This window comes from Psammomys obesus, unplaced genomic scaffold (assembly GCF_907164565.1).
Source record: "Psammomys obesus unplaced genomic scaffold, mPsaObe1.curated_primary_1811, whole genome shotgun sequence".
Taxonomy (NCBI): Eukaryota; Metazoa; Chordata; class Mammalia; order Rodentia; family Muridae; genus Psammomys; species Psammomys obesus.
This window is the reverse complement of record NW_026596143.1, coordinates 10,340,328-10,363,679: the sequence shown is the minus strand read 5'-3', so window position 1 is coordinate 10,363,679 and position 23,352 is coordinate 10,340,328. Positions and strand designations below refer to the sequence as shown.

General features: G+C 38.7%; 1 protein-coding gene across 1 annotated transcript in view; it reads right to left on the bottom strand.

Moving 5' to 3' along the window:
• The window catches only part of Hook3 (hook microtubule tethering protein 3), a 64,117-nt gene that overhangs the window by 28,285 nt on the left and 12,480 nt on the right, over positions 1-23,352 (bottom strand). Inside the window, exons 3-4 of the mRNA XM_055593349.1 lie at positions 6,473-6,545; positions 3,850-3,900 (exon numbers count right to left, since the gene is read on the bottom strand). Coding sequence (XP_055449324.1) covers positions 3,850-3,900; positions 6,473-6,545 — 124 coding nt within the window. The remainder of the gene's footprint in view (positions 1-3,849; positions 3,901-6,472; positions 6,546-23,352) is intronic.

The window sequence follows — 23,352 nt, the reverse complement described above, 5'->3', positions numbered from 1 at the left end:
TGCAGGGGCAGTCACTGGCATGAACTCGGTTGCCTGCTCTTTGATCAACTCCCCCTGGTGAGGCGAACTTACTAGGCCACAGAGAAAGAGGATCCAGACAGTCCTGATGACATCTGACAGGCTAGGGTCAGGTGGTAGGGAAGAAGGACCTCCCCTATCAGTGCACTAGGGTAGGGACATAGTGGGGGAATAACAAGGGAGGATGGGACCAGGAGGAGATGAGGGAGGGGGCCACAGCCAGGCTACAAAGTGACTAAAGGGAATATGACAGAACAGATAGAGGAATTCTCAGAATGAGTGAGGTAATGACACAACATAAGCTTATTTACTGTTTTTGTTGATTATAGTTAAGAATGAAAACCCTTCTGCTTTGTTGCAGGAAACTTCCTACAATAGGTACTAACCTAAACTCTCTGGATTCACAAAATATACGATATAGATATGATGGTACTTTTTTAGAGTCTGGAAAAAACTCTGAATTTCAAAATGGACTAATCTAAGGGTGTGAGTGAGACTTTGGACCCTCATAAATGCTTCTGTAGGTACATTTATACAGATGTCTACAAAAGTGTCACCATATTGCATACACGGTCTTACTACTGACTATAAAGTTACTATGCCAGGGTTAGATTGGGCTCAGCCTCAGAAGGCAGAGTCAGGATGGGAAACTAAATGTCACCCCTAGCTGTATGCAGAGTACAGGCCAGTCTGTCTGCATGAGAACGTATCTTTAAAAAAAATTGTGTCAAAAGATAGATACTTTACAAAGCTTTTAACAAATATTCTACCTTTGTGAAGTATATGGAGCAAGTAAAGACATATAAAATAAATAAAGTAACTTCAGGAAAAAGATACACCATCACAAACTACAGCCAGTGATAAAAAAGGAAAAGAACATTGGATGATGAGGTTAAAAGGGGAGCCTAGCAGTGAATCATCTAGCAGGGGACTCACTGTGTGTAGTTGCAAAACAAATACCAAAGCTGAACACTTCAGCTCTTCTCATAAGGACATGATCTATAACTAGGCTTTTAAAAGCACATACAGAGAAATTCCAAAGATGCTAGTCATCTGCAGAGACAAGATTTATCTCCTCTCTAAGGAAGATAAGCATAGTTGGGTCATGCTGACGAGGGCACAGAATGCTGCTGCATCACCAAGGAAGGTCTTGTGGAGTATGATGGGGCAAGAGGATGAGAAAAACAAAAAGATAACAGAGAAAGAGAAAAGAAGTATGGAGAGAGAGGAATTTGAGCCTGGGAGACTCAGTAGCACTCCATTTGGTCTGAGTAGAGCGCCAAACTTACAGTGTAAGTAATTCCTAAAATATCACCATGATCTTTTCTGACACAAATTTTCTATTTCCTTTCCACCGTTATACTTTACTGAAAAATTATAATTCTTAATTTACAAAGTAAGTGACTATGATGCTCAGGACAAAATGGTTAGATCTCATAATCCTAAAAGATCTAGTAAATATTGCTTCTGAGGTACCCTTATAAGTAACTTCTAGCCAAAAAACAAACAAAAGAAAGCCACCTCAATAGTTATAGTTTTTTGCACATTTGCTCAAGAGGTTTAATACTACTCCAAGTGTTCTTTTACACATTTTAAATTACACAATTTTCTTGAAATCTAGTACTTATTTTTAAGTTATGTGAAATGATTACAAAATTAAGTACCTATGACAACACAGTACTGCTGGTGTCCAGGACTGAACAATGACTATGTCAGGTCTGGCTCCAACCTCATTTCATGACTAATAAGATAAGGAACAAGACAACCAAATAAATCTGCATAAGACAAGAACGTAGATTTGTCCTCAATGTATGAGAAACCCATGCAAGCTGGACTGGTAGCAAAGGTCTGTAATCCCAGCTGTTTGAGAGACTGATGCACAAGTGTATCAAGTTCAAAGCCTGTCTGGGCTAAAGTTCAAGGCAGCCTGGTGCCAATTAATGAAACACTTCTCCTCTAAGAATAAACAGACGGCTAGAGGTGTAGCTCAGTGTGAGAACATTGGCTTAACAGGACTGCACCAACAACCTAAAGAAACATGCAAGACCTAAAACGGAAAGCAATGTAATCTCTGTTTTACTTCTTCACAATCGCCCCGGCCGACAGAACTACAGAATGGTGAAGGTAAAACTGCTCACCAGTTACTACTTTAGCAGTCTGAGCACAAACGTATGGCAGCTTGGTTATGGGTGGTTGCTAGCACCCATAGCTGGAGAAGGCTCTATTTTTACAGTCTGAGAGATACTTTTTTGATATTTTAGATATTTTTTTGCTGATGATATTAAAATAAAGACACCCAGCTCTCAGGAGGTAGAAGCAGGAAAATTAGAAGTTCCAGGTCTCACCCTCTGCTACATATTGAGTTTGAGGATAGCATGGGCTATATAAAACTCTCTTTAAAATACATAAATAAATAGGAACACAAACAAACAAACTCTCAAATCACTGGACAGGACACGGTAGCTTAAGCACAGAATACTGGCACAAAAGAAGTGGAGGCAGGAGTCCATGAATTGGAGGCCAGGCTGGGTGCAGTGAGTGATTGTCCTCTGTGCCAAGAACAGCCATCTGGAGCATGAGGCTGTGCCCTTGCAAACGATCACCCAGCTGAACTTACTGATGATTTATACCCCTGAATAGAGGGGTGAGAGGACACAAGATTCTCATCCAGCTGCTCCCTACCACCTATAGTATGTAACTGCCTTAACTGCACATAAGCTGGGGGTGACGCAGTATATAAAATCCAGGGAAAACTACATCTGTTTAGCTCTAGGGAAGCCCTCATCCCTGCTTGGTAAAGACCTTTTCTAGCAGTGGGGAGAGAAGCACACACATCCCTTTAGTAATCCCTTACCTATGCCCTGTAAGAAAACCCAATAAACTCACTGTTTCCTAAAGAGTAAACTTTGATGGAACTGTGCCTGTGTTTGTCATTGGGACTTTAAGAGAAGAGGAAGGTATTTTAGTAACACTGGGCTGCAAAGTGAGTTTCTGGCCAGCCTGCACTACAGAGGAAGTCCCTGACTGAAAACTCATCCGAAGGACTATAGAATGACACCAAGGGTTGATACCTTGTCTAGGTTGGATGTGATACAGCAGTGCTTCTCAACCTTCCTAATGCTGTGACCCTTTAAGATGGTTGTGGTGACACCAACCATAAAATTATTTCATTGCTACTTCATAATTGTAATTTTGCTAGTTATAAACCATAATGTAAGTATCTGATATGAAGGATACTTGATATTTGACCCCCAAAGGAGACATGACTCACAGGTTGAGAACCACTGCAATAGAGTCACTTACTAAGAGGGAGAAGATAGGTGCTACAGATATAAATGTGAGTCTAAATGTAAGCAAGCTTGCAGGAAAAAAATGCCAAGAAAATAATACATGTTTCGAGGCAAAGTTATCCTACTGGCATCTCTGATTATGAAATTAATAGTTCTGCTGTGTGCTGGACAGCAATGCTTGTGTTCTCATATGGAATCAGAAGAGGAGGTGAGTTCACCCAGGGCCCAGGCCCTTGCAGATAAATAAAACACAAGCAGTAGGGAAAATCACAATAGTCCATCAGCTCTAAACCACCTTTACAAGTACAGGGAGAAAGAAGAGACTATAATACAACCAAATTTAACACATCTTAATAATTATACACAAATTACTCATAACATGACAGTTACTGGTCTGTTCAGCACATAAATGACTGGTTATTTGAACCAATACCTACAAACCTACATAAGGGAAGATAGACTATTAATTTTGAAATATTTTTTTCTTAAGCTTGGAACTATAAAAAATTCCATATTTCCAAGATGAGAAAAAAAATCTTACCTCATGATTGTAATCCAAGATGCCTTTTAAAATTTTCTTTAAATTGCTAATCTGTTTAGAGAGAGAAAAAAGTGGGTGAAAGGCAAACACAGATCTATGTACAGATTAACACTAAAAACTCAAGTGAATCATAGAGCAAGTACAAGCTGAGCATTCTCAGACCACAACTCTGAAGTCTCAAGTGAGCTGAACTCCAAAGCCTTTTGAACAGTATGCTGGTGTGAGAAAACATTTAGACTTTGGAGGTTCTCAGACTTAAGATCTTGGGACGTTCAACTGGTCAAGTTTATGCAAACCATCTAAATAAACAAACAAGCAAATGAATAAACAAATAAATCCTAAACCCCCCTCCCCCCAAAAAAAACCTTCTCTAAAATCTGAAGCACTTCTGGCCCAATTCACATAATGGCTATTTAAACTATATTAAAAAAACGCAATAGGATATTTGAAGTTTGAAGAAACAACATTAGAAGTAACAACTACTGCTTAGTGACAACACTATGGGGAAGTGGAAAACAGCTAACAGATTATTCAGACTTTTCAGAAGTAAAGCAAATAAAATGCATTAATCTTAAAGACGAACTTAAATTTGTTCTATTTTCTATAACTTTACAGTGTTAAACAGAAACTACTGCCAAAATTATCCTTGGAAATCTTTTTTAAAAAATTAAAAATTAGTTTATATGTATGGGTGTTTTGCTTGCATGTATGTTGGCGACCCTGGAATTGGGATTAGAGAGGGTTGTAATCTGTCATGGAGGTGCAGGGAGTTGAATCTAGGTCCCCTGGAAGAGCAGCCAGTGCTCTAAACTGATGAGCTATCTCTCCCGCCCCTTGTATCTTGATCCAGGAAATACAGATTCAAATTCCTCCACTGTCAAGAAAAGGCTGCTTTTTAGCTGAATATCAAACAAAGTAAATAACTATGACCAGAGGTTAAAAATTACTATTGTATTCTGAAATACTAAAACAGACTAACATTAAGCATTGCAAAAATGTTTGTGCTTTAAGGAGGGCCATAGGTGAGGTAAGAGGAGGAAGCAACGCATGATGTCTCAGGGTATTAACTCATGTCAGAACTTAAGTTCACTGGCCATTATATCTAGGTGAAATGACTGGCAGATTCACTACATTATTTGATAAAAACTCTTTGAGTTCTCTTCTGCTTTTGACTAAATTTTCATTGAATAAGTGTGCTATATTCTTCTGATCACCCTTAAGATCTGGCTGAATTTGTTCAATGTTTAGTTCAGATAGACTCTTTCTTATTTGAAATGCTTCTTATCACATGTATTTTGGATTTAGGATTGATAATGCTCAAGCTGTAGCTGATGTCTTAGAACAAAAGATAACACAGCCTGAGGTCATCAAATGATAGGAGCTGAATTATTTAGTTGCAACCATCTGCCTTAAAACATTTTTAACCCATGGCAGCTCAGTCTCTAAGTAGGTTACCTTGTAATGGGAACAGGAACTGTCTCTGACATGAACTCAGTGGCCTGCTCTTTCATCACCTCCCCCTGAGGGGGGTGCAGCCTTACCAGGCCACAGAAGAAGACAATGCAGCCACTCCTGGTGAGACCTGATAGGCTAGGCTCAGAGGGAAGGAGAGGAGGACCTCCCCTATCAGTGGACTTGGGGAGGGGCATGGGAGGAGATGAGGGAAGGAGGGTGGGTTTAGGAGGGGACTAAGGAGGGGGCTACAGCTCAGATACAAAATGAATAAATTGTAATTAATAAAACAATAAATAAATTTAAAAATGTATGGGTATAAGTGTTTTGCCTGCATATAGGTGTATGTACCACATGCATGCCTGGTGTTCACCAAAGTAAGAAGAGGATGTTAGATCCTCGGAAGTGGAGTTACACATGGTTCTGAGCCACCATGTAGATTTCTGGGTAACTAACCTTAGGACCTTGCAAGAGGAACAAGTGCTCTAACTGCTGAGCAATCTCTCTAGACATTGAAAACATTTATTTCTAAGAGGAAAGTAAACCAAAAAGATTCTTATTTATTAAAAACAATAAAACAAGCATGGTGTGCTTGCTTATGCCTATTAATTCAAGTACTAAGAAATAAGGGCAGAAGGCAGGTTTAGGCTATACAGAAAAAAACAGTATAATAAAAAATTAATTTTGTATTCCTGGAAAAATCTGGATTTGAAAAATACATTATTTCTTTTATTGTTCTTCTAATCTGTTTATTTTTCATACTTGCAAAATCTGAATGTGTACCATCTTAACACTGATAGGTTCACCTAAAATAGTGGTTTTCCCTACTGGAAAATGCTACGTTATCTTATTTTAACCAATGGCATCATAAAATTGAAGACGCAATCCCTAGAACGGCTATAGTACTTGCCTATAGAAAGTAAACGGTAGAGCTTAGTGTGGACAGAAGCTCCATGATTCCACAATTCGTAGCTTTGCTAGGCTTTAATGACTTCTAGGATGGCACATCCTGGCAGGAATTGTCAAGTTGCTACTAATCTTCAATTCCAGATTGTTTTATTAGAGGCTACCTAAATAAACTTCTAATCTCACTGGAAATAGCAGATAAAAATGTATTACATACGACATAAATATTTGAAGATTTGACAGGTGTAAACACAAAAAGAAATACCTTTAACCTCCAATTGTCTCCCACTTCAGTTTTGATTCTGTTTAGCCAATTATCATCGAAATACACAGGATCTCTGTAAATAAAGAAAGGCTGGATTAAAATCATGTAGCTGGCATGCTTAAAATGCCCAATTCCATCCCATGTCATCATTTAAATGAACCATAAAAATATGTGTACCACATACCAGCCATTAAATAACCCATGAGACCAGATGTAACAGCACATTTTCTAAAACCAGTTTGATTATACTACTGTTATATAAGATGTACGACAAAATGGTACTTTAAAAAACTAAAAGGTGAAATGGTTATAGTTAACATATTCTAATGGTGATTTATAGTTGAATATTCAAAACTAGAATTAATAGAATCAAATTATCCCAAACCAGTCAAAACCAATAGCACACTTTTTAAAAAGACTCAAAAAGACAAAATGAGTTTATATAAACAAATACAGCCAAACAAGGTTAGACCCTAAATATATACAGCTTCATTTTTTTCCTAGGAAATTCTCCTACACTTACAAAGAAAAACCAACCAACTAACAAAACAAAACAACAAACCTACCCAAACTTCTCAAACTCAGCACGAGTATCACTTTAAGTTTTTCAAATTGAAGCTCTAAGAAATTATTGTCCAAGACCACAATGAAACATCTATTTGTCCTAGTCTAGGAAGAGTTAAATCTAAGATCCTTCCATAACACAACTGTATCTATTCAACCAAAATACAGAAGAGCACTGGGACAGAAATGTTAATGGAAGAGAGGGAAATCTACACTTCAACTCTTACATAATTGAAACTCAATCAGTAATAAATTTTATTCTACTTAATTTTAAAACAAGCAACAGGTTACCCAGGATTAAAATTTTTTGTTACAGGACTGGAGAGATTATTCAGTGGTTAAAAACACTGGCTGCTCTCCCAAAGGACCTAGGTTCATATCTCAGCACCCACATGTCAGTTCACAACTGTCTGTAATTCCAGTTCCAGGGATTTGACACCCTCACACAGACATACATGGAGGCAGAACAGCAATGCAAATAAAAATTTAAAAATTAAGATAAATTTGTTACAAAAATAATGCACTTATTTAGGTAATAAGTATACTTAAGTTATAAATTTTATCTATTGAAATCTATATGTAATCATTATGTAACATAATAACTTGTCTATTCAATTTTTTAAAAATTCATTGTTATTTTTTGGATAATGGGTATATGTATGTAAATGAACGTGTACAAAAAGGTCAAAAGAGGGCAGTAGATAACCTGGAGCTAGAGTTATAGGCAATTGTGAACCATCTGAGGTGGTGCTGGGAACTATACTTGGTCCTCTGGAAGGCAGGAAGCACACTTAGCTGCTCAGCCATTTCTCCAGCCTCTTATTCATCTACTTTTGTTTGTTTTTTTGAAAACAGGGTCTCATGTGTAGTCTTGGCTGGCCTGAAACTCACTATGTAGACCAGGCTGGCCTCTCTAAGTCAGATCTGTAATGCCAGGATCACGGGGCCCTCAGAGATCACCGGGAGACGACTCGATGCAATAGCAAGAGAGCTTTATTACAAAAGCGACTGAAATCAGGACCCAAGTCTCACTGATGTAGCAGTAGAGAAGTGGGGCCCTGAGCCCTGAGTGAGCAGGTTTTAAAAGGGAAAGTCTGTGATCAGGGGATTTCCATGACAGCAAGCGGGGGGGGGGGGGTCACATGCCTTGACATTACAGGATTAGGTCAAGTTTAGAGGGGTGAGATGACCTTTTCTGAGGCACTTAATCACAATTGCTAAGACATATAATCACAATGGCTATTTTTCTAAACTATATCTGAAACATTGGGGAGAATTTTCTCAACCGATTCCCATTGATTATTGCCAGGGAGATTGTCTCTATTTTCTATGAAGCATTTATTCTGTATTATTTCCTGGAGGCTGTTGATAGGAGAGTTAACTTTGTTTTCTGCCAAGTGTATATTCTGTGATATTTTCTGGTACCTGAATTCAGCTCCAGTCAAGATGGCTCTTTATTTCAAAATGGAGTTATACCCAGGCTAACTTAAACTCTTCAGATCCAACTGCCTCTGCCTCCTGAGTACCGGGAATAAAGGAGTTCGCCAATCCACCCAGCCATTTATCTACTTTAAAAAATGGTTGAGATATAGTACACAGCCAGGCATGGTAGTGCACACCTTTAATCCCAGCATTCTGGAGGCAAAGACAGGCTGACTGATCTCTGTGAGTTCAAGGCCAGCTTGGTCTACAAGAGTCCAGGATATCCCAGGGCTTTTTACACAGAGAAACCCTGTCTCAAAAAAACAACAAAACGAAAACAAACAAAAAGATATAGCACACATATATCATTTAATTATTCTTTTAGAATATACAAATCACCTCAGGATGTAATACTGACAGAGCGTCACAACCATCACCATCATGTTAAGTCATCTGTATCTTCATAGAAAAGGAACCACAGGTGATAGAGATGGCTTTGTGGGGAAAAGTGAGTGTTGTACAGCAATGATGGCCTGAATTTGGATCCCCAGTGCCCAAATAAGGACCAGGAATGTGTTTAACCCCAGCATTGAGGGAACAGAGTACATAGGGGAAGGGTTAGCAGGGTAGAGACAGGTAGATCCCTCGATTGAAATGATAAGCTTCAGATTAAAAAATTGAGTCTCTGTCTCAAAAAAACACAAGTTTTGAAAGCCATTGAGGTCAGATGTCCAATGTCAACTTCATGCATCGGGCAAGAGCACCCATGTTGTAGACAAGAGAAAGAAGAAAAAGAAGATAAACCATGTTTCTATTAGCTGTTTTTTAAATTTATTTTCCCACCCCTGGAAATTACTAAAGCACCATTGTCAAGAACAGACAATAGTTGCATCCTGACATTTAGCCATTGCCTATAACAGGCCGGTGCACACAAACCGAAACACAGGTGAGTCTTCTTGTTTCTGGGACAGACACATATGCCCATATTCATATGCCCAGTTATATAAATCTAATATAAAACCATCTAATAGGTTTGAGGTAAAAACCCAATCTTTGTGGACAGTAGAAGATCACTAATCAAGTCCAGTCTTATCTTGAGAAAGGGAGAGCAGTGATAGTATGTATGCAACTGGGTTGTTATTTTTAAAAAAAGATTATATCCACTTCAAATCACTTTCACTTAAATCAGGACTGTCTAACAAAAACATTTTTAGCCATTGATGATCTGAATTTTGGTGTATGAATTAAATTATGGTTACACATTAAATGCCGTGAGACATTTGTTTTGTAAAAAATAAGGCAGTAGAATTACTTATTAGTAGTCTTTTTCAGATATACTATTAGGTCTGCCCTTTCTTCCTTCTTTTTTTTGAATTAATTTATTTTTTTATTAATTACAATTTATTCATTTTGTATCCTAGCTGTAGCCCATGCCTCATCCCTTCTTAACCCCACCCTTCCTCCCTCTTCTCCTCTCATATCCCTTCCCTAGTCCACTGATGGGGGAGGTCCTTCTCCTCTTCCATCTGACCCTAGCTTCTCAGTTTCTCATCAGGACTGGCTGCACTGTCCTCCTCTGTGGCCTGGCAAGGCTGTTCTCCCTCAGGGGGAGGTGATCAAAGAGCCAGCCACTGAGTTCATGTCAGAGACAGTCTCTGTTCCCCTTACTAGGTAACCCACTTGGAGACTAAGCTGCCATGCTACCTCTGTGCAGGGGTTCTAGGTTATTTCCATGCATAGTCCTTGGTTGGAGTATCAGTCTCAGAAAAGACCCCTGTGCCCAGATTTTTTTTATTTTGTTGTTCTGAAATCCAGTGTAGATCATTTTTGTTCTAGGGATATAGTTTTTGGGATTCTCCAAATAGTCTATCCGGTATCCTGTTTGCATGTGATACCTCTGCTCTTGTTGGCATCTGTGGAAGAGAATCCAGTGGCCTGACCTATCTTCCGCCCAAATCTGGACCATGAAGATTTGATCCAGTCTTATGTTTGCCTTCCTTCTCCCTTTTCTTGACTTTCTCAACATTACCTATTTTTAATTCACTCCTGGCTAGTCAATACCACAAAAGTTTTGACCCAAAGATGGACATACTGCTTCTGAACATTTTAATGAAATAAATAGTAAACCATACGACCATTTATGCCTGATTTCTCTCTCAATTAGTATGATTTTAAGGTTTTCCTGTAATGTAGTATGTATCAGGACTTGACTTTTTTATGGATATAGTCAACCACCACATAACATCCCAGGCCATAATCAACTACAAGTGAACCTACAACACTGTATGGCTTACTTTTGTTTACACAAGATGCATTTCTTACAAACTATCTCATGATAAGTGACTACTATATTATGTTTATCCATTCATTAGCTGATGAATATTTGGATTGTTTTTATTTTTGAGCTATTATAAATAATAGCTTAACAGTCATGCAACAGTTTTTGTATGGGCAGGTTCATCTGGGATGAAATTGCTGGGTCACATAATTCTGTTTAACATAAAACTTGCCTGTGGTAGTTCATGCCTGTGATCTCAGCCTTCTTTTCTTTTTAAAAACTTGTTATTTGTGTGTGTGTGTGTGTGTGTGTGTGTGCGTGTGTGTGCACATATTTGCACAGGTGCCCATGGAAGCCAGAAGAGGGACTCGGATCCTCAAAACTACCTGGATAGTTTTGCACCGCCGAATGTGGGCTTTAGGAACTGAACCCTGGTCCTCCACAAGAGCAGCAAGTGCTGTTAACCAATGAGTCATCCCACTAGCTCCTCTTTCACTTTTTAATTATTTTGAATGTTTATTTTTATTTTGTGTGTATGGATGTGCCTCAATGTATGTAAGTGCACCATGTAGACACCTGGTGCCGGAGAAGCCAAGAAATTAAAAATTTAGTGTTTCTAGGCAAGGTTCTCTGTATCAAGATAAACCAATTTAGGTAATCTGATGCAAAAAAGAAGAGGTGTGCACGTACTCAAAAGATGGCTGGGCCTCACAAATACTGGAATAAGAATCTGAACTAATTTTTTCTACATTTTTTTTTCCCATTGAAACATTTATCTCTGTGGTTCAACTTCTTCCTGTTTCTCCCAATACAAGGGTGGAAATGCCTATAGTTATGTCTTAAGTCCTTACAACTTCTAATTAAGACGGGCTGTTACAGTCTCATTATAAATCCCCAGCAAGCTGGAATGTCCAGCCAAAGCCTATTTTTATCCTTGACCCTATTACATGTGGCTAAAGACGGGAGGACTGCAAGTAGGGCACATACGTCACTGGGGGAAAGAGGCTGCCCCTGTCACACAGGTGGACTCAGGGAAGTGGACTTCCAAGAACTGGGCAGGCGTGTCCTTCCTGCAAACATTCTCTTTGCTTAAAAATCTCTTAGAGAATAGACAATGGGAAGAAAACAAAGAGTATTTTATCATAAAAGCAAATATATATATTATATATATATGTAAATTCAGATGATAGAAAATATTAAATTTTATTTTTAACAGTTAAGATCACCTAAAAATCACAATTATTTCCAATGATAAAAGACTTGAGTCTGCTGCTATGTGGCTGACAGCTCAAAGCCATAGCACTGAGCCAGAAAGTCCTTTTAAAATGCTTTAAAACACTGTATGGTTTATATATAAAGTAGTTTCCAAAAGGTGTGATGAAGGTTTGGCCCCCAGTTTGTAGTAATATAAATAGGTAATTATATCATCAGAATGCTGAGTTCATCAATGAACTATGACCTATTAAGAGGGAAAATGTAGATCACTGGAGGCAAGTCTTTGAAAGGTATACTTCATCTTTAGGCTCTTTTGTCTTTCTGTTTCCTGACATTCTGGCTATGACATCAGAAACTTTGATCACCCATATCATCCTGCAGCCACAATATTTTTTTCTTAACCACAGGTTCATAGCAGGAACAAGCAGACCATGAACTAAATCTTCTGAAAATGTGAACAAAAATAAGTCTTTCTCCTTTTATTTTACTTACGCATGCATTTATTGATTCAGGTTTTTTGTTTTTGTTTTTTGAGAAGAGGGTTTCATATAGCCCAGGATGGCCTCAAACTTGCTATTTTGGAGCTCGAGGCTGGCTCTGAATTTCTGATCCTCCTGTTCTTGCCTCCTAAATACTGCAACTGTGCTTGGATTAAATGGCTCCCTACCACTGGCATCTGGAAGCCAAACCCAGGACCTTGTACATGATGGGTTAGTACTTTACCACTGAGCTGTACTCTATCTCAATCCTGCCTCTTAAAATTGTTTCTCTCAGGTATCTGTCACAGCAACCAATAGAAAGCTAACTTAAAATGCTTACGAAGTGATAAAGGTAATAACTATGAGACTTAGAAATTAAGCAATTTCCCCAGGTTCAATCACAGTTAAGTAGCAGAGTTGAGAACATAAGTTTTGTTATTTTTTGTTTTTAAATTTTTTAAATTTATTTTTATTTCATGTGTGTTGGTGTTTGCCTGCATGTATGTCTATGTGAGGGTGTCAGATCCTATAGAACTAGAGTTACAGACAGTTGTGAGCTGCCATGTGAGTGCTGGGAATTGAATGTGGGTCCTCTGGAAGAGCAGCCGGTACTCTTAACAGCTAAGCCATCTCTCTAGCCCTAAACAAAAGATGTTTTTGTTAAAAACAAATAAGCAGAACTCCACACACAATTCTAGCAAACAACACTAAGATTCAGTGGCTAATCATCTCAGTACACTGTTATAAGTGGAAAAAAAAAAAAAAGCAAAACATCATTCATGGTATCCTCTAATTAATTAGATGTTGGCACCTGTTATTCAGTGTTGTACCACCCAATACCTCAAGTCTGCCACAAGGAGTTCCCTGATACACTTTAGCAAAGCAGTTAGCTCATATTTAATAAGCTTCTAATCTACTACTTCAGCAGAACATACCAAAAATAGTAGTCTGACCATCAGGCAGAGTGGCACAAAGCTGTAATCCTAGCATTTAGCAGCAGAGGCTAGGGCAAAATAAAGGTGAGTTTGAGGCCAGTCTGGGCCACACAGTAAATCCCAGGTAAATCTGTGCCATGTAGCAAGACCCTTTCTCAAAACAGAATACTCACCTGCAACTTTCTTTCTTACTTGTTTTCCCCCAATGGGGCTTTCCTAGCAATAAACTCAATACGCAGGCCTCTATTTGTGACGTTTGTTTAAGCAGTTTGTAATTCCAGGAAATTTCTAAATATTCCTAATTAATGGTCTTAAGCTAGGATCAAACAGCCTAAAGGCAATTTCCTCACAACTCTTTTAACAGACTATGGCTTTGCATTGATATGTAAACAGCAACTAAATAATTTTATTGGAAATATTTTTTACAAGCAACAAATTATTCACCTATGCCCTAACATCTGTTAAAAGCCATCTCCTTAACTAGCATTACACTCATTTGCCTGTACTTACACTTGTAACAACTCAGATAAAAGAAAAGCACATATATCCTTAATATAATTCCAGAAATAAATTGTTTTCTTACAGTAAACTGCTTCTAACAAAAAACAAAAAAATTAAATTTTTTTTCTACTGCTAGAAATATTTAAGTCATTTAATATTCTTTTTCCTATTTATTTATTCAATCACTTTTTAGCCTGATTCCAGCCTCCTCCCTCCTCTTCTCCCACCCTCAACACCCCCTCTCCTTCTTCTCAAAGAAGGGAAGGCCCCCATGGGTACCCACCCTCTGGCACCTCAAGCTGCAGCAGGACTAAGTGCATCCTCTCCCACTGAGGCCAGGCAAGGCAGCCCAGCTAGGGGAAAGGAATCCAAAGGCAGGCAACAGAGTCAGAGACAGTCCCTACTTCCATTGTTAGAGGAGTTATTTTACTGCTAGAAATATTTAAGTAATGTAATATTCTTTACAACCCCTACACATTAACATGGGTTCTACCATGAATGTATTTTAAGTCTCTTCTTTAAAAAGATATTTTGTTGTTGTTTGTTTTTCCAGGCAGGGTCCTACTATGTAGTCCTGGTTGACCTAGAACTCCCAGAGATCCTTTGCCTCTGCTTTCAGAGTGCTGGGATTAAATATGTGTACTGCAATGCTCAGCCTGGTTAAGATAGCATTTTCATCAGTAAATTTTTAGGGTATTTAAAAAAGATCCTTGGTGCCAGACAAAAATTTTATTAGGCCATTAGTGAGGACTGAGCTTATCCTAGATTCAGCCAGAATAGCCCAAATTCTAGTAACACATCTGTTAGCCAAAAGTAAGCTATTAAAGTTTTCAAGACTTCATGAGAATGAGAAACAATTTCTAGTTGTAGCTGGCATGATAAGGTAGTGGCCTTCTGCTTTAACCTTGAGAAAGGACATATTGAAAATGGCTGATTCTTTGTCCAGTTCTATACTCTCTTGCCTCCTATCTATGAAGCATTATTAAAAAGTGAGTATTGCCAATTCTGGAATCAGCTATAAAAGCCCAATTGGACTTTTAACTAAACCTATTGTGATTCTTGTCTTTTATTCTATGTATAACTATTTCCTAATACCATTCTTGGAGTTTTGTGTTTGGTTTTTGAGACTGGGTCTTGTTATGTTCCTAATGGCTTTTTTGAATACCCAATAACATATTGGTCCTCTGCCTGAGGTGTTCATTAGATAATTAAACTTCATGTCCATAACGACAAGAGAAACAGAGAAATTCTACTTAGCACTCCCCCGACACAGACACATACTGTGTCAAAATAGCAAAGTAGGTAACATAGGCATGTATAGAATAGTTTCTAAACTATAGGTGAACAACTTAGGATACTGTCTTAGTTTGTGTTTAACTATTTCTATTTCTGTGATAAAACACCATGCAAATTGGGAAAGAAGAGGTTTCTTTCAGCTTAAAACTCTATGGTCATATCCATAATCTGGGGAAGCCCAAGCAGGAACACAGAGTCAACTTAAGTAGAGACCATAAAGGAATGCCGCTTACTAGCTGGTTTCTCATGGCTTATAGCATGATTTCTTATATCATTCAGGACCACCCACGGGTGGCACAGAACACAGTGAGCTGGGGCCTCTCACATCAATCATTAATCAAGAAAATGCTCCACAGGACAGGTCAATTTCTCAATTCAAGTTCCCTCTTTCAAATGACTTTAGCTTGTGTCAAGCTGACAAAAACATAAACATAAATGTAAAGAAGAAACCATAAACTTACCAAGGCAGGTACAATAAAAATATCCATTTATGAGGAATCCTAAAATTGTCATTTGCTCTTATCTATTTTTTTTCCGTTACTTTCTTAAGGTTTGCACTGAGCAACAGAATGCCCAATTGGTATGTGATAGTGATGATGGAAAATGTGAATGGAAACACCTTGAAATAAAGGCTAAGTAGAGATAAACATTTTCATTTAAAGTCAAGTTCTACAATGTTTATTCACATGTTCAACACATGCTTTCTGAAAATCAATAGAGCAAGATGGGTTGTGGAGTATAAAGCTTTGACAATATTAAGTAGGGCTCAGACTAGGTTATGCTGAGAAAAAGGCAAACACCACAATGGCCAAGGGGAAGTCCTAAAGCAGAGGACAACTAGACATGCCTGAGCATCAAGGAAGACACTGCAAAAGAATACTAGTGAATAAGATCAGAGGGGCTACAAAGAGCCAACATCTCTGAGGGTCATATACACTGCTGTAAGTGCTGTAGCTCTCACTATAAGTGAAATGGGGAAAAGCAACCAATACAACTTACAAGCAGAATTTGTTGCAAGCAGCAAAGCACTATGGCGAAGAAAACAAAAATAAATAGGAAAAAAAAAATCTTTGCCAACTATTCACCTGAGAGGGGATTAATGTCTACAGTCTTTAAAAGTTCAAAAAATTAAGGGCTGGAGAGATGGCTCAGTTAAGCCCACTGGCTGCTTTTCCAAAGGATCTGGATTTGATTTAACTCCAGTTCCAGGTAGTCTGACACCCTTTTCTGGCCTCAGCAAGCACTATGTGCACACCGTACACAGACATACACGCAGACCAAACACCTATATACATAATAAAATAAAAACATGGAAGATATTTCCAGGAGTTAAAAAAACCTCAAAAAATTAGGGACTGGTGAGATGGCTTGGTGGGTGGAGGTGCGTGTCACCAAATCTGATGATCCAAGTTCAATCCCATAGGTTACATGTGGCAGAACAAAAGACCTGAATCCTCCAAGCTGTCCTATGACTTACACATATACATGGTGGCATGCTCATGAGCACACTAAATAATCCCCCCTAAAATTCTCAAATTCAAACAACAAACCATCTAATCAATAAAAACCAACAAAACTAAATAAATAGTTCTAAAGAAATAAATACAAGCAGCCAACAAATATTTTTAAAAGTGTTTACACACTTAGATAACAGAGAAATGAAAACTATGGCAATTACACCTCACCCTAGTTAGAATGGTATCAGAATAACATCTAAATTTTGCTGTAGCCTAGTCTCTTTTGAACACTGGAAGCAAAAGATGCTTCATTATACAACAAGGACACCTGCTCAACTATGTTCATAGCAGCTTTATCCATGATAGCAGAATCTAGAAATAACCCAGATGTCCCTCAACTGAAGAATGGATAAAGAAACTGTAGTACATCTACCCAGCAGAATACTATTCAGCCGTTAAAAACAAGGACATCATAAAATTTGCAGGCAAATGAATGGAACTAGAAAAGATCATCTCGAGTGAGGTAACCCAGACCCAGAAAGACAAACATGGTATATACTCACTTATATTAGCCATATAATACAGGATAACTGAACTACAATACACAGACCTAACAAAGCTAAATAACGAGGACCCTAGAGAGGATGCTTAATTCTCATTTGGAAGGGCACATAGAATAGATACCTGCAGCGGTTGAAGAGAGGGAACAGGATGGGAGCCTACCATAGATGTTCTCTGAAAACACTCCACCCGGAAGGGGATCGAAGCAGATACTGAGACTCACAGCCAAACTTTGGGCAGACTGCAGGGAGTCTTATGGAAGAGTGAGGGCCAGAAGGAACCTGAGGGGACAGGAGATCCACAAGAAGACCACCAACAGAGGCAATAAATGGGTCCAAATGGGCCTGTGGAGATTGATGCACTAACCTAGAACCATGAACGGAGAGGCCCTGACACCCTGTTCAGATGTAACTGACAGGCAGCTCAGTGTTTATGTGGATTCTCTAGTAAGGGCAGCAGGGACTGTTTCTGACCTTAAGTCTGTTGACTGCTCCTCTATCACTTCCCCAGGTGGGGATGTGATAGTCCTGATCAGGATGCAGACAGTCCTGATGAGACTTGATAGGCTAGGGTCAGTTGGTAGGGGAGGAAGGCTCCTCCTTTCTGAGGACTAGGAGAGAGAGAGGGGGAAAAAGGGAGGGAGGGGTCTAGGATTGGGATGTAAAGTGATTAAAAATAAATTTAAATAATAAAAAAGAAGTAAAGAGATAAAGGAGTAGGGTAAGATATAGCATACTGTAAGACACCCAGCTAAACTTAAATTCCAAAATAAATACTTTTTAGCATAAGTATAGTATGTTTTATGAAAAAACATTTAAATTAAAATATTAAAATAAATTAATATTAAAATTAAAAATATTCAAACAACTTAACCTCATATGTGCAAATCACAATGCAAAGCCACAAGTAACATTTAAAAAAAAAATGGAAATAATGACTACTTCAAAATTTTCTAATCTTGCACTAATGTCCATCAATGATGGTTGACTCTAAGAAATCCCAGAAAAACAATTCAAGTGTAATTATAAGTGTGTACATAGAAACAAAAATGACATATTCCTTTATTCATTTATTTTTAAAATATAATTACATCCTCCCCCTTTTCCTCCCTCCAACAACTCCTACATATTTCCCTTTGCTCCCTCTTGAATTCATGACCTCTTTTTCTTTAACAGTTATTGTTACGCATATATGTTATATGTCACATATGCTCTATTTAGTGTTACTTGTATATATAGGATTTCAGGACTGACCACTTGGTACTAAATAACCAAACAGAGGACTTATCCCTGGGGGAAATTCTCTTATTTGAAGTATTCTTTTGGTTGGCTGTAATTATTTGTCCAGAGAGTGGACCCTAGAAGATTTAGCTCTGAACAAGAAAAACACTTCAGTACACCAGATACACACACACACACACACACACACAGAGAGAGAGAGAGAGAGAGAGAGAGAGAGAGAGAGAGAAAGAGACAGGAGAGACTGGATGAAAAATTCATTAAGTCGAAGAAAAGGCTCTGTGAAGAGCTTTACCAAAAGAATGGACAAAAGAAAAGAAAGGATAGAATATCAGGATGTGAAGACAAGATAGAGGAATTATTCACAAGATGGAGACAATGACAAAGATAAATTAGTAAGAAAACACAAACCGAACATTTGTAATCTGTGAAAATACCAAATTCATGAATCACGGGCACAAGAGAGAACTTTACACTAACGGTACAAAAACCATTTTCAATAAAATAAAAAAAGGGGCAAAGAATCCTCACTTGTAGATTAAATGACTCTATACACAAACACTGAAGGTTCTAAGTGAAGACTCCCAGTACAGTGGCAGACAATAAGATTAACACAAAAATCAGTAGGCTTCATGGTGACAAACATGGTGAGGAAAGAAGACGATTCTCCAACAGATAGCATGAAAGAGAGTAATGTTTTAGAAAAGACATGAGTGTGGGGTGTAGGACAGAAAAGGCTACAGAAATTTCAAAAAATCTGGTTTCCATGAAAGAAAGTTCCATGCTATAAAAGAGCAAAAACCCCAGAATCACCCATTTTGGAACTCCTCCCTCCTTGGGAGTCTTTCTAACTTGTTTTAAATATGTTTGTCCTGTTTAAGGAAGAAGAAACAAAGAATAAAGAACCACAGCACAGGAAGGAGCTAAATTTGCTTAAAAGCTATGGAGCAGCCTCCTCAGAGCCACAGCGCTGACTCACAGTTCTTGGATTTACTGCGCAAAAAGACAGGGGTCAAAATTTTCAGAAGATAAATGGTAAAAGAAATGCTTCTGTTGAGTAATCTGTCCCCATCAGAATAATTTGTTCATGGTACTAAAAGGTACTGTGGAAATAATCTCCACAAAAGCTCTAAATTGTGGGATGATGTTAAAAGAACACAAAAAAATTTTTTTCTGTGTGTGGTTAGGACAGTTCTAATTTCTTCAGATATGCTAAAATGCCAACATTATACATAGCTTTGGCTGTATCTATTACATTCAAAGATTTACTTAAGACAGATTTCTTGGTCCAGAATTTTTGGAACAGCATTATGATAGTTTTCAGTGAATATGAGAAATTATTTCACTTAGAAAACTGTATACCAAAGGAAGAGTCACTGAAGCTTCCTGGTGGAGATCAGACACAGCTTCATGGATGGATGGCATTTAGTAATAATCCAAGAACCTTAAACCAATGATAAACCTATAACACAAAAGTTGTAACAACTAGCTTGAGGAATTTTATATCTTGAAAGGTATTCATGGCCAACCTCAACAAGATGCAGTCCATGCTGGACATCCTCAAGACCAAACCTCTCAGGACCACAGACAGTGAGAAAAAAAAGACCTACTTAAACAGATCAGGGATTTGAACAGCCTAGCTCAGCAAAATGCCAAACCCACATAAACATCTACAAGTTTCCATCTAAATTCAGCATTTACTGCTGGCTATTTAACACCAGGCACTCTTTTTCATGAGGGACATTACTGTTAATCTGCTAAGTCACTCTTTTTTCATTTTTATTTTCAGTCCGAGTGTTGCTGCTTGTATACTAGATCACTCATTGGCTTTTTCCTGCTCTTTACATCATTTTAGAATTCAGGCTCCACTGACTGACTACAGAAATTCTGAACACAGCTGGGTTCATTAAGAAAAAGACATGTATAGAGAGGGTGTTGATCACAGCAGGGAACACCTATATACACGTAGTCCTGTTCAGTGAAGATGCCACACAGTTAGGGTGGGCAGGACACACCAGACATCCTAAAGTGACAGTGCCTGTCTTGGCTGAAGGAAGACAGTGCATATAGAGTTCTGTTGGAGATCTGAGAGGAACCATGTCCACAGTTCAAGCTTCTGGAGCAGATAAAACTGATGTGAAAATTACCTGATACTGACACTTCGCAAATTTCTAAATGTGTGGTTTCATGATGTCCTAAAAAAAAAAAAAAAATGTATTTGCTTTTTGCAGTTTTATAGAATTTTCTGATGTGATTTTCCTGAGACTTGTGAACTTGGATATATCGAAGGATGTTTGTTAATTTTACTGTTTGAAGCATTGTAAAACAGAGCTAGCAGTGATACTTTACGCTGTATTTCAACTCCACTTACAGGTTTGCTTTTCTAATTCTCAGAATAACCATTTCTTTCAAATGGTTTAATGTGTAAAAAAGAGGAATGTTACTATAGTAGTCTTCTGCTATTGTCTAATGATGTTTTTCCAAAAACAACCCAACAAAACTCCAAACAAATAAACAAACAAGCAAAAAACAACCCCCAACCGAGAATGTTTGGGCCTAATTAGAATGCTTCAGATTATACAAAGAGTTAAAGGAAACAGCGAGCCACCCTTTGTATTCAGTTATGTAACGGTGCCGCTGTAGATGGAGCTACTGGAACGAAATCTTCTATGCTTTCTTACCCAGCATTGATCTTGTTCATTAAAATGACTGTAAGGTTTGGCATATCTATGAATGATATAGATTATGCTAAATCCATGCTGATCTTCTGTGGAAGGGGCTTTGTTGGAAATCATTTGTAAAGTAATCCAGTACAACAGGCATGAAATGAAATAATTAAAACTTTGCCTTTCTTTAGGGAGAGTTCCTAATCATAAGTGTTCTATGCGGAAATTTACAAAAATGTCCTTGTGGTGGTTTGCATGAGAACGGCCCCCAAAGGATCATATATGTGAGTGCTTGGTTCTAGCTAATGGAATTGTTTGGAAAAGATTAGGAGGTGTGGCCTTGTTGGAGAAGTGTATCACTGATGGTGGGCTTTGAGGTTTCAAAAGCCTATCAGGGGAGTGTAAACTTGTACAATCAATCTGGTGCTTTCTCAGAAAATTAGGAATAGCTTTACCTCAAGATCCAGCTATTCCACTTCTGAATACATACCCAAAAGATGCTCCACCACATAACAAGGCTTTATTTGTAACAGCCAGAATCTGGAAACAACCCAGATGTCCCTCAACCAAAGAATGGATAAAGAAACTGTGGCACATTTACACAATGAAATACTACTCAGCTATTAAAAACAAAGGAATCATGAAATTTGTAGGCAAATGGATACAACTAGAAAGGATCATCCTGAGTGAGGTAACCAAGACTCAGAAATACTCACTTATAAGGGGATTTTAGCCATACAGTTCAGGATAAGCATTCTACAAGGAACAGACCCAAAGAAGATAAATAACAAAAAGAATCCAGAGGAGGATGCATAAATCTCACATGGAAGGGCAGATGGAATAGACAGAGGTAGTGACTAAAGAGAGGGAGCAAGAGAGAAGAGGGGGTACAGAGAGTTAAGAGGGTGGAGAGCGGACCTAGGGAGAGCAAGAACAAAAGGACAGAGGCCTGCAGAGAAAAGAAAAATGAAAGCAGGGGGTATCTCTGTGAGAAGTTGGAGACCTAAGTCAGGGCAGGTTCCTGGGAGGATATGAGGAAGATTCAAGCAGAGACTCCTAGTAGCAGAGGCCATAGAGACTGAAAAGGGTACCTTACAAGTAGACTGGCCTCCAGGTAGAGGGAGGAAAATGCCAATCCATGACAAAAAACTTTAACCCCAAATTCACCCTACCGACAAGGTGTAGGAATAAAGATAGAGCAGATGGAGCAGAGATTGAAGGATGCCCAACCAATACCTGGCCCAACAAAAGACCTACCCTGTGGCAGAGTGCCAGCCCCTGACACTATGAAGGACACTCTGCTAAGCTTGCAGACAGGAGCTTGACAGAGTTGTCCTCTTAGATACTCTATCCAGCAGTGCCTCAAAACAGATGCTGAGACTCATAGCCAAACATTGGGCGACGCTTAGGGAGCCTTGTGGAGAAATAGGAGGAAAGAAAAAAGGACTTGGAGGTGACAGGAGCTCCACAAAAAGACTAACAGGGCCAACTAACCAGGGCCCAGAGCAGCCTGTGGAAACTGAATAACCAACCAAGGCCCATGTATGGACTGGACATGGCCCCCTACAAAGACATAGCATATGGAAAGCTTAGGTTTCATATGGGTGGCCTAGTAAGGGAGGTGGGTACTGCATTGGACAAGGACTCACTTGCCAGCTTTTGATCACTCTCCATGCTAGGTCCTCATGCTGGGGTGGGTGGGAAAGGAAGCTCCCCTTTTCTGAGGAATAGGTGAGAAAGGAAGGAAAAGGTTGGGGTAGGGTGGAGAAGGAAAGTGGGACTGGGAGGGGAAGAGGGTTGGGGCTACAGCCAGGATGTAAAAGGAATAAAAAATAATTTAAAAAAGAGCCTATATTGGGCCCGGTCTCTCTCACTCTGTCTCCAACTTATGGATAAGATGTAAGCCCTCAGCTACTGCTCCACAGCCATGCCTGTCTGTCTGCCGCCATGCTCCCCACCATGATGGTCATAGACTTACTCTCTGAAACTCTAGCAAGCCACCAATTAAACTGTTTCTTTTATAAATAGCTTTGGCCATAGTATGTCTTTACAGCAACAGAAAAGTAACTGAGACAGCCTTATGCAAATTATTATTTAGCAAGTTATTAATATTCAAGAATAAGTGGGCTCTGGGATGGCCCAAAGGGTAAAGATGATGCTCTGCAAACCTGATGACCTGAACTTGGTCCTAAGAATCCACCATATAAGAAAAGAACTGGCTTCTAAAATTGTCCTCTGACTTCACATGTACCCTGTGGTATGTCTGCG